Here is a 13,032-nt window from a genome sequence, read left to right on the forward strand (position 1 = left end):
GACATGTAATGGTGGTGAGAGTGATCTCTGTGCTGAAGGGAGCAAAGTCACAAGGGTGCTGAAGTACACAATGTGCCTTTCTCTGTAGATGTCCAACTGTATTGAGATCTATACATATGGACTGTAAACTCTGTAAATGATTATCCAAAACAGTCCACAATACTGGCTTTCACAGTACTTCAGCTGTGGCACTAGCAGTTCTTGTAATGTACATGTATACTTTTTTTGCCCTTTTTAACCATAAACTGATTTATACCATTGCCAATAAATTAAAAGGAAATAGCTTCAAGAGGACGGAAAAAAGAACCTTCAATGGCTTATTTAGTAGTTTACTAAATTTGGAGTAGCAGCTTTTAAAAACCCACATCATTCACATACGGTCTATAAATATTACTTTCTCAGTGAAGTCACTGTTTTCATTTTTCTCTGCTCTTTTTTCAGGTGATGCAAGTGGCTCGATGCCCAACAGACGAACTGTCGTTAAGCAACTGTGCCGTCATCAATGATAAGGAGCCACAGACTGAACAGTGAGTGGGATTCCCTCTGGAAGAACAGTAACACATGGGCTGACACTAGATCTGTACCACACTGAATCCTTTCCTTCTGTCTCCCTATTGTTCCACTTCAATGCAGACATGTGACTGTGCGGAATTTAGCCCACAAGTATGTGTTCACCTTGAAGAGGCATCCCAGTGTTAACCTCGGGACCATTGCCTTCAGCCTGCCACAGGTAAGTTTCAGTGTTTAAGAGCCAAGTTGTCCCACATGTTCTCGATGATTCCTGCGTCACCTGATGGAAGCTGTGCATCGCTGCTAACTCTCATGCTAAAAAAAGTTTTCAGTGATTGGTGTTGTGTTCTTCAATGCTTGATGTTCCTTATAAAATGAGATACCAATGTATGGCTATATTTTCTCTCTAAATAATACATTTATTTAATAGGCGAGGTTGCATTCAGCAAACTGTACAATCATCAACACTACAATCATCGCACACTTTGTATTTATTTATTTTTTCAAACCTTGATAGTCACCAAATCAAGATGTTCTCTGGGAAAAGTGATGCTGTCTTCTTGCATATCTATGGGCTCTTTGCATGGACCTCTTTGTTTGTCTCAAACTGTTACTGCTCTTTCCTTTTTTGCTTGCCTTTCTCTGCCTGCTCTTCTTCCGTCTTTATGGCAGCCACAACGGCACACAGGTACTACTGTAACCTCCTCTAGACGCCGGTCTTATTTTACCACAAGAAGTCATTCAATATTATCCATTGATTGATAGACTCATATTTGACATCTGAAAAACTACTTTTCTGTTAAAAAGTAGACCATTAAAGATGTTTTAAATATAGATAAAAGTTGCTGTATTTTAGTGTAAAGAAGTGTTGTGAAATAAGACCATGTTGCAGAGGAACGTTGCACTGATGTCTCTGAAACACGTAGTGTTGATTAAAAAAGTATAGCTATCCTTTGTCTGATAACTTTGTTCTTCTGGAAAATGTAATTGCCTCATTGATGGCTAAATTGTTACCAATTGCCTTTTTCCATTGCAATAATGTGCCCTAAAACAAAAGGAAATGATGAGACATAAAATGAAATCAATCCCTCGCGTTTTTTTTCTTTACAGAGAAAATGGGCCGGCCTATCGATTGGACAAGAGGTTCAAGGTAAGCTTCACATTTATACCATAACACCTGTGATTCTCTAGCTTTTTGTCATTGTCAACAATTCCCACGAAAAGACCAAAATCAAAGCCTGATATATGATCTTCCTCTGTGCCACAGAGCTCCATTGTTGTCCAAAAAACTGTTAAATAAAACATCAGTGAGCCCCCACTGTTGCACTGGGTGAAATGTTCCTTCATTACCACAAACAAATTGACTCAATCCCACACACACTGTCCTGATGCAACAAATACTCACGAGAGTGAGAGAGAGAGAGAGAGAGAGAGAGAGAGAGAGAGAGAGAGAGAGAGAGACCTTGACGCAGCGGCCGCGTCTTCGACTCTGACCTGCGCCCATCATCCCCCCCCCCGTTCATTTCTTAATCTGTCCTAAGGAAATAAAGGCCTAAAATGGCCGAAAAAATAATCTTGAAAAAAAAAAAGATAAGTAACTTTTCAAATAAAACATGGCAGATGAATAGATTTTTTATTTGCTGTGGCAAAATGTACAGCAATGATTTCAGCTAACAAAAATGATGACTTAACTAGCTGTTTTCAGGTTAAATGAAAAGTTAAACAAATACTGGTTGCTACTGGTAACAGGTTAGCTGTGCCTCACATGTACAGGATCTACAAGCTGCACACACTTCTGATTGTTCGACGACGTCCTTTCAGCCTTTTGTGATGGCTGGCATTAATTTGTCATCTATTGATTTAGCAGTGATTGACAGTCATTCTCTCTTATCACTGAATGCCTTTTGAGTCACAGACACCTCACTGCAGTAGAAACATCAGACCTCAAACCCTCAGACTTTAAAGTCAGTCACATGTAAGTTGCATGACTTCTTTAAAGGCTGCGGTCTCTCTCGCTGCCAGAGAAGCATCTCACTGTGCCAACTTCTGATGGTCATATCCTAAAGAGTACTAATTATACGCAGGGTTAGGGGGTTTAGCTATTATCGAGGTGTCATGAGGGCTGGAGGGAACATGATTTACCCAGAGCAGGGAGAGACAGTATAACAATATGGGCAGGTGGTGTCATTGCACATCTGTCTCACAGGCTGGCCAGGATCCAGAGAAAGAGAAGACCAGTTCTTTGAAGTATTTCGCTCCAAGCCAACTGATGCCCAAAATGATGGCCGCTATTATGATACCGTCTGCATATCAGGAGTGAAAAGGAGGAATGAAAATATAATCCACTGAGTGAAAAAAAACCTCATGATACCTCAAACTTCCTTGACATGGTCTTGGAAAATAAAACCAGCGAAGCCACGGCTCTTTTTTTTTATGAATGATTCGATCAAAGAAATAATCTCTCTCTCTTTCGGTTTAAATCAACCATTTCAGAATATCTGAACATTACATTCATTTTCATAATGAATAGATGAATAATACGTTTTTAGGAGTGTCTCCTGGGAAATGTGATATGACTAATGCAGCATTATTGCGAGTGTAATTTCCCTAATTACCTGGGCCACCTACAGTATCTCATTTCCATAATGAGGCATTAGCAGCAGTTTGAAGACATGCAGACAATTTAAATAGGGCACCACAAATCATGTCAAATTCAGGAAGTGCCAGTTTAATTGCTGATTTTGTTACTCGCATTAAAGGACTGTTTTGATGCCTGCTAACAAGGCATTAATTGATTTGGTAAACACTCCCAATGTACTAACGGGCTTAGACCCTGCTGTCTAGTTAGTGTCTAATTGGACATGATCGGACCATAAATCTCAGGCTATGTTTAGACGGAAACTGAAGAGAGAATGCAAAAGTGGCGTTGCATTCTCACTTTTTATTCCGCGTTTAGACGAGCGTTTTGGGGGGGGGGGGGAAATCGGCGTGCATATGGTGACACAAAAGTGTGTGTGTGCGAGCATTGTCGTGTAAACAGGGCCTTAGAGATACTAGATGTGCCAAAGAGCTGTGGGTGATATTCAGTAGTGACGGGAGAAACATTGCTTTCTGAAGAACTGCATCTCTATGAAGCAATTGTTTTGAAAATGGTTCAGTGTTTAGAAGCATTTGATACAGGCACTACAAAATGGAGATATCTGGATGGATGGATGGATGGATGGATGGATGGATCTTTATTGTTATTGTGCTGAAAGTACAATGAAAATCAGTTGAGCAGCTCTTCAGCAGTGTGCATAAAATATTTGAATAAAAAGTAAATGGAACAAAGACGAATAGAGCAAACATGAATAACAGCTAAATGTATACAAGTTTTTTTGAATAGTAAAACACAGTGTTTAAAACAGTGGTGATGGTAATGTAGCAGCATAAAAGGGATTGTTTGTGCAAAACAGCAATTCAAGTCTTTCTATCTTTTGCAGTGGGGGGAGCTCTTGGAAAAAGCTGTTTTTCAGTCGATTTCTTTTACTTTTGATTGCTCTGTACCTTCTTCTTCCTTCTGTCTAATTTGCGTGGATGGATTAAGATAAGATAAAACTTTATTTATCCCGAAGGGAACTGCTGGACGGCAGTTGCAAAACAAAGTTGGAAGAGTGCAAATATTCAAAAGACTAAGATAACATAACAGCAGGTGCTCAAGGTTGGTAGGTTGATCAAACGTGTGAGGGGTCGACTCTAGAGGCAAACCCACAAATAGCTACACAGCGCTTGAGTTTCATTTAGCTCGTTGTTTTGGTTGTCCGACCATCAAACTCTGCTCTATTCAACAATGAATGCAGCTTAAGCAGTACAAAGCTAAAAGGAAGATATATTCTCATGAGGACCTGCAGAAAACAGCGTAATTGGGCCATTTTTTGGGTTGCTTGCTAGGCTTCAAGTAGAAATAACTGTCCTATCAAAAATAATCCAGATGTTCTCTAAACCAGTGATTCTCAAGCTCTTTTCAATAATGTTCCCCCTTTCAATTGATCAACAAAAGTGACAAAAAATGTTTTTTTTAAAAGTGACAAACTTCGAAAAAAAGTGACAGAAACTTTGAAAAAAAAACACGTACCCCCATTTGAGAAACGCTGGTCTAAACTATAAACCTCACCACCTATTGCTTTTTTTACCCCCTTATAGTTAGAGCCTACACATTTGACAAATCCAAACAGTGTATACGCACCATGACAGTGGAAATTGACTTCCTGCAGAAGAAGAATGTGGACAGCAACCCCTACGATTCGGACCTCATGGCCAGCGAGTTCATCCAGCACTTCAACAACCAGTCCTTCAGCGTCAACCAGCAGGTGCTCGGGGCTTTAAGGGGGCAATAATGTTGTTGTATTGTATGTACTTAAAAACTGGACAACCTCTTTAGTTTATCGTAGAATTTAGTGGAAGTGCTGACTACAGGTCTGTAGCTGTGAGAGAGACTTATTCGTATTTAAATCATAGGTGACTGATGTACGTTCACAGTAAAAGCACAAACGTGCTACACAAAACCAGAGAAATGGAGTGTTTCAGTTGTTTGATTTTGTTACATTTGTTGCATTCATTGTATCTTCATTTATTTGTTAATTTAGTTTACTGTTCCGCTATGCCAGTAAAACAATTTTCCATTCCAGTAGTTAAAAGGTATACTGTCCTTATCTCTTTCTTTTTATTGTCTAGCTGGTGTTTAGTTGCTGTGATAAGCTGTTTGCCTTGGTGATAAAGGATATTGAGGCGATGGACCCCAGCATCCTCAAGGGAGAAGATGCCTCTGGCAAGAAACCAAAGGTAACTAGAGAGCCATTTGTCACTGTCCCATGATGTTCTGTATGTATACACATATAAACACAGTAAACGCAGCTGCCGATTGTCCTAAACGATTACGATCTTTATTGTTTCTTTCTGCAGATCGACATCGGTTTGTTGCTGGGAAACGGTCAGGTGATTTTTGAGAAGTCAGAGAGCTCATCCATGACACTGGTTGGTAAGTGTTAACAACTTACAACAGTTAGATACATCTTTGTATCTTTTGTGGTCAAATCTCCACCGAACAGCCAGTGCAAATGTTAAAGGACAATTCCGGCGCAAAATGAACCTAAGGGTTAATAACATGTGTACCGAGTCGACCGTTCTCTGGGATATGTTTTCATGCTATCAAATGTGTCTCTAGCTTGAAACAAGCTACCGCAAACCGGTGATTATCTTATAACGCTAGCCTTCGGGGCAGAGGGTAAAGTAAAAAGTGTAAAGTGAAAAGTTGAACTATGTTACTGGTTGCACGGCGTTCATCGTTCGACTGGTCATGACTGTTTTCCCAAGACGGCGCCTGCCTGTATACGTGAACGCTACTGTCTTTATAATCTATCCTTTTAATAAACTGTCTGTACACTTACAAAGTTCTCAATGCTTCGATTTACATGTAGGGACCCTCATTATGCTACCGTGGAAGTGTGGTGCTATTTTGAGCCTTGTTAGTGGTGTAGAAATAGAGATTTCTTTTTACTTTACCCTCTGCCCCGAAGGCTAGCGTTATAAGCTAATCACCCGTTTGGGCTAGCTTGTTTCAAGCTAGAGACACATTTGATTAGCATGAAAACATATCCCAGAGAACGGTTGACTCGGTACACATATCATATGTTATTAACCCCTAGGTTTCTTAGGTAGAAATGAGTACACCTCAATATCTGTTGATTTATCGCAAGTAATATCATTATCGTGATATTCAAAGTTAGCGAATTTTCTTCTCATATAGTGCAGCCCTATTACAGCCACTGAAGCTGACATGAAGATGACAGTCAGCTTCTGAAGCCACAGCAAACCTCACACGAAAGAAGTGTTTAAATTCACTGTTTGCAGGGGGATTCTCCACAAGGGGGCACACTTGACACATTTTTCTCAGATCGCTTTCCCTTTCACATTCACAAGTCCAACTGAGCCAATGGCCACCTGATGGCCAGTTTACCTTCATAACAAGGTGTAAATGTAATGTATTCTACTTATATTCATATTGAATAAAGCTAAAACATCGTTTTGACTATTATCTTTATAAACTGTATTGCACATGTTCTTTTTATACTTCATACTGTGGCCTTTTGCACGTTCCTGCAAACTTCTAAAACTGTACAGCTCTTTCATTTAAAACAGATATATTGTTAATTTCTTTTGTTTAATTTTTCAACTTTGTATGTGTGTTTTGTATTTTTTTTTCTATTTCTTTCTATCTATCTATCTATCTATCTATTTATCTATCTATATATAGGTGCTGGTCATATAATTAGAATATCATGAAAAAGTTGATTTATTTCAGTAATTCCATTCAAAAAGTGAAATTTGTATAATATATACATTCATTCCACACAGACTGATATATTTCAAGTGTTTATTTCTTTTAATTTTGATGAATAGAACTGACAACTAATGAAAACCCCAAATTCACTATCTCAGAAAATTAGAATATTGTGACAAGGTTCAATATTGAAGACACCTGGTGCTACACTCTAATCAGCTGATTAACTCAAAACACCTGCAAAGGCCTTTAAATGGTCTCTCAGTCTAGTTCTGGAGGCTACACAATCATGGGGAAGACTGCTGACTTGACAGCTGTCCAGAAGATGACCACTGACACCTTGCACAAGGAGGGCAAGACACAAAAGGTCATTGCTAAAGAGGCTGGCTGTTCACAGAGCTCTGTGTCCAAGCGCATTGATAGAGAGGTGAAGGGAAGGAAAAGATGTGGTAGAAAAAAAGTGTACAAGCAATAGGGATAACCGCACCCTGGAGAGGATTGTGAAACAAAACCCATTCAAAAATGTGGGGGAGATTCACAAAGAGTGGACTGCAGCTGGAGTCAGTGCTTCAAGAACCACCACGCACAGACGTAAGCAAGACATGGCTTTCAGCTGTCACATTCCTTGTGTCAAGCCACTCTTGAACAAGACTCAGCATCAGAAGCGTCTCACCTGGGCTAAAGACAAAAAGGACTGGACTGCTGCTGAGTGGTCCAAAGTTATGTTCTCTGATGAAAGTAAATTTTGCATTTCCTTTGGAAATCAAGGTCCCAGAGTCTGGAGGAAGAGAGGAGAGGCACAGAATCCACGTTGCTTGAAGTCCAGTGTAAAGTTTCTACAGTCAGTGATGGTTTGGGGTGCCATGTCATCTGCTGGTGTTGGTCCACTGTGTTTTCTGAGGTCCAGGGTCAACGCAGCCGTCTACCAGGAAGTTTTAGAGCACTTCATGCTTCCTGCTGCTGACCAACTTTATGGAGATGCAGATTTCGTTTTCCAACAGGACTTGGCACCTGCACACAGTGCCAAAGCTACCAGTACCTGGCTTAAGGACCATGCTATCCCTGTTCTTAATTGGCCAGCAAACTCGCCTGACCTTAACCCTATAGAAAATCTATGGGGTGTTGTGAAGAGGAAGATGCCATGCGCCAGACCCAACAATGCAGAAGAGCTGAAGGCCACTATCAGAGCAACCTGGGCTCTCATAACACCTGAGCAGTGCCACAGACTGATCGACTCCATGCCACGCCGCATTGCTGCAGTAATTCAGGCAAAAGGAGCCCCAACTAAGTATTGAGTGCTGTACATGCTCATACTTTTCAGTTGGCCAACATTTCTAAAAATCCTTTTTTGTATTGGTCTTAAGTAATCTAATTTTCGGAGATAGTGAATTTGGGATTTTCATTAGTTGTCAGTTATAATCATCACAATTAAAAGAAATGAACATTTGAAATGTATCACTCTGTGTGTGATGAATGAATATAATGTACAAATTTCACTTTTTGAATGGAATTACTGAAATAAATCAACTTTTTCATGATTCTGATTGTGTTTTTTTTTTTTTTTTACTTTTGCAGTACTCCCTTTATTTTTATTAAACAGCAAGGTGAATTTGGAAAAACATACCTACGTGACAATATAACTGACTCTTACCTCATATAAAAGACAAAGCAGTTGTTCAGTCAGAGCTTGTTTAATGCATCACTACTTTTTAATTCAATAGGTTTCACTGAAAAATGATCATTTGAGATTTAAAATGACTCCTGCAACAGTCTCTTATAACTGTCAATGAAACACCTGCTGTATACATAAGAGTAGATACAAGTGTTCCCCCCCCCCCCCAGTAAATGATCATAAACCATTAGACTCTCCTTTTAAACAAAGCCTTTAGTGTCTGTTTTTGTCTCACTCCTCCAGGGAAAGCCAAGACCCGAGAGTCTCGTCAGTCCATCATCAGCCCAGACTGGAACTTCGAGAGGATGGGTATTGGCGGCCTTGACAAGGAGTTTTCTGACATCTTCCGTAGAGCCTTTGCCTCCCGAGTCTTCCCTCCAGACATAGTAGAACAGATGGGTGAGTTTTCCCTCTTTCTTTTCATCCCTCCATCACTTATTTTTTTCATGTTTAAGAACACAAACGGAACAAGAACAATTCAGGTCCATAGATCATTACATAGCCGGTCAGTTATACAGACAAGCTAAAAATATGGTTAAGCGCACGTATACATGCATAGGGGTCAAAAATAGACAATACATGGCTGGCCAGATTATACGATGAAACAATAATGACAAAAGTACTTATAATGATAGTAGAAAATGGAAAAAGAGAGGGGGAGGACATGTCTATGACATGAAAACCATGGGAAAGAATTGGTTAACAATCTGTCCTCGCCAGATGAGTTTTATAGAGGTCCCAGATCTTAGAGAAAATGTTGGATTTACCCATAAGTGTGTACCTTATCTTCTCTAAACCCAAAGACATCAGCAGAAGATCTCTAATGAAATGAACGAATGACCCTGCTTGTGAGAAGCATAGCCAGGGCCACAGCCCCACGCTGAAGTCCAGACAGACAGTTTACTGGCAAAACTCCAAATAGCGTGAGGAAAAGTATTTCAATTTTCCTAACAAATGTAAAGCGATGTGAGAACATTTTCTCATCATGCTAAATGAAGAAAAAAAAAAAAAAACACAATTATGTTGCGAGAAACACTTTTTGTCTCTTCAATTCTCAGTCATCAGGTTGAACTGATTACTAATACCTGGCAAAAAATAATCACTACGTTTTCAGTTATTATATTCAGCTTGTGTTTAATCCTTAAAGCAGCATTATAGCAAACCAAAACTTTTGAATAAATCCTTTGAGGTATGTGTCATCGCTTTAACCAGTGAAACCCAACAATCACTGATTAGCAGACGAGGACCATGACTAAAGGGCCTGGCATCCCCTGACAGTGAGACCTGCACACACTCATTAATAGATCTTTGGCAGCTGTCAGATTATGACGGGCCATCAGGTATTCTTCTTTGTGAGTCATACACAAAACCCTCCCTTCCCACACACATTCACACACATACAGTCACATCAGTCCTAATCCTTGCTCCCAGACGTCTTGTGTAAAACTGTTGTAAAGACCGCTGAGCTTGGCAAATACACACATCACTTAAATCTGGTACCCACAGTGCTCAGGGCCCGTGGCAGCGTCCAGCAGTGTGTGAGCTGACCTTTACCCCGGTGGTTGTGTGCAGGAGTCGGCCTTTGGCTGTGGCCAGCTGGCGGCTGTAATGAGATGGCATGCCCTGATAGAGCATCCAGCTAAAGGTAAAGCTGTAATTGGCAGGCGTTGGGGGCAGGGAGAGCAGGCGCTGACAGAGAGGTGGCGTGCATGTGTACGTCGCACATTTGTGTGTGCGGCGGAGCAAGAGTTTGAAAGCTTCACCTTGTCTCCCCTTTGCTCCCAGAGAGGTGAAGCAGACAGACAGAAGCTTCAGTGCGTTCTCTCCCAAACGCAACCACATACCTTCCCCCCCCCCCCCCCGCCCGGCTGGAGAAGCTGTTCCTCTTCTTCCCTCACCCGCCGCTGCCACCCCCCACCCACCCACCCCAACCCTACCTGTCATCCTGGCTGCTTTTCCTTCAGCAGGCCCAAATGGCAGCTCAGATTGTTATCTGGGGCCTCTCAATTAGTCTGGGCTAAATGTCATTAAGCAGGTGCAAAAGGCCATTAAAAGACCTACACTGTAAACTTGGTCGACTGGAGAGCTTGCAGTCTGAGTCTGCACACTTGATCTTTATGGAGACGGAGAAAAACAAAAGGAAATCAGCTGTGATGAGAACAGCTGGGTCCAGATTGAACTGCCTCGTAATAAATTCATGGTCAGTGAAGTCTGGACGCTGGAATCTCCCAACGCAAGAACAGTTTATTATCACCACGAACACACTGCTCTTTATCAGACAGATTAACATCACACAGAGACGTGCACGTTTTGAGACAATAAATTTATGGTTAAAATATGCAAGTGAACAAATGCATACTTTATCAAAGCAACATAATCCTAAATCAAAGACAGTTATTGATTGCACACAACACACCTTTTGAAGAATTGTATTCACTGGAGGAATAATTTATTGAACTATCTTATGATGTAGTAAATTAACTTGCGCGATATTGATTTTCTTTACATTTGTATAAATGCAGTATCTCACTAGGCTTCATGGGTCACCACTGTACCTTTTCATACTCGTTATTACATAGCATATGCCAATAGTAAACCAGTGGGCTAAGGAAAATGGGGACAAAAAGACAAATTGTGATCTAAATGTGGGGATAAGACCCTACACTTGAAAGGGATAATTACTGCTGATTGATTACCATATTTGAAACATCTGATTGGGCTTCACCTAACAAAGATGTGAGCGTTATAACTAGTAGATACGTTTTACCTGTGTACAAGTTGAAAAAAACCCAACATCTGTGCTCAGTTTAACTTCTACTCCTCTCTCCCTGGTTGTGTTGTCTGTCTCCAGGCTGTAAGCATGTGAAGGGAATCCTGCTGTACGGACCCCCAGGCTGCGGTAAAACCCTGATGGCACGACAGATCGGCAAGATGCTGAATGCCCGGGAGCCAAAGATTGTCAACGGCCCCGAGATTCTCAACAAGTACGTCGGAGAGTCTGAGGCCAACATCAGGAAGCTGTTTGCAGACGCAGAGGAGGAACAGAAGAGGGTAAGAGGAGGACACATTACAATATCTATACTCGCATGCACAAGAGCGTTTCTCAAACACTCTTTACTTTTATCACCGGACATTAAAAACTGTTTATTGAGCTTTCAAGAGGTGTAGAATTTAAAGCACAGCTAAACCCACATAGCCAAGTTGATGAATGAGTCTGTTTTATTACAACTTCCATATGCATTACCTGTAGTGCTCCAACTTTGCTGAACTTATTATCTTAACAGAGAAAAAGTCTGTTCTCTGTGATCAGTATTCTCCCATTATCCCCCACAAACACATTTCATCTATCTAAACAGAAAAAAAACTAATTTCTCCAGGAGTGGAGAGATCTGCCCTTTAGCCAGACATATCTGTAATAACTTTGGTAAAGTGCGTGTGTGTGTGTGTGTGTGTGTGCGTGTGTGTGTGTGCGTGCGTGCGTGTGTGGAAGGGTGGGCAGTTATGCATTAAACCCAGCAGTGATGGTTGGTTTAGAATGGGAGACACCAGCGTCGAGCCTCACTCTTCACCACCTAATGAGGGGCTGGGCTGTCTTTGACCTCCTACTAGACCTCCCTACACACACAGACCCACACACTCAGACACACACATACACACACCATCCAGTGTGTAATAAGGACAGCTCCACACCTGCTTTAAATGCTACGTCTGAGACTGACAGGTCTGTAGATGGAGGGATAACCCCCCACCCTGCTGCTCTCTCCCTTTTTCCATCCGTCTCTCTGAGGGTCAGAACTGATTTTCAGGTCAGCATGAAAGGAAAAACATCAGAGTCTTTGGAGGAAAATATTAACATGATTTTATGTTATATTTAGAATCACTTTGAGCCTCGGCAAATGAATCTGGAGCTACTGCTACAAAAGTAGTCAAAGTAGTTATCCCTACTAGCTGCTAGTTGACCATGTAAAGGTGTAGCACATTTGTTGCGGGGGAAAAAAAATGTCACTGTAATTTGTGATATATTTGACATTATTTTTTTGTGTAGAAAACAATTCATGACTCAGAGTCCAAACCAAATCCTTGTAAAAGGAATGAAATGTTTAAAAATACAAATCAGCCTCTGTATGCAGAGACAGGACATGGTTTCTTTGAGTTTTGCATGTGTATGATAGCTCAACCTGTATATTATTATATATCAATATTGTCATTTTATTTTTTTAATTCAATTGCCTAAAAGTGTTTGAAATCCAATGCATTTTTTTTCCGATATGGGAGTAATATTCACATAACTCAAAATTAATGAATTTTATTGTAATTTAATAAATTCACAAGACCATGGCAATGTCCCAGGCCCTTATTATTTCAGTTTTAGCTACCAAATCGTAGCTTAAAACATGTATTAGCATGCAACAGGTCAGGACACTGTCCTGGGAGTAAACTCTTAGACTTTCAGATCTTCTAAAAACTTCATTTAAGGATGCAAAATAAAAGATAACCGATATATTTTTAACGTATTTCCTCATATTTTCTA

General features: G+C 40.6%; 1 protein-coding gene across 1 annotated transcript in view; it reads left to right on the forward strand.

The window, feature by feature from the left end:
- Positions 1–13,032, forward strand: part of LOC144536125 (vesicle-fusing ATPase-like) — a 31,676-nt gene that overhangs the window by 4,632 nt on the left and 14,012 nt on the right. Inside the window, exons 2-9 of the mRNA XM_078279075.1 lie at positions 442–527; positions 634–730; positions 1,621–1,660; positions 4,693–4,859; positions 5,224–5,331; positions 5,452–5,527; positions 8,745–8,900; positions 11,353–11,552. Coding sequence (XP_078135201.1) covers positions 442–527; positions 634–730; positions 1,621–1,660; positions 4,693–4,859; positions 5,224–5,331; positions 5,452–5,527; positions 8,745–8,900; positions 11,353–11,552 — 930 coding nt within the window. The remainder of the gene's footprint in view (positions 1–441; positions 528–633; positions 731–1,620; positions 1,661–4,692; positions 4,860–5,223; positions 5,332–5,451; positions 5,528–8,744; positions 8,901–11,352; positions 11,553–13,032) is intronic.

Source organism: Sander vitreus, chromosome 21 (assembly GCF_031162955.1).
Source record: "Sander vitreus isolate 19-12246 chromosome 21, sanVit1, whole genome shotgun sequence".
Lineage (NCBI taxonomy): Eukaryota > Metazoa > Chordata > Actinopteri > Perciformes > Percidae > Sander > Sander vitreus.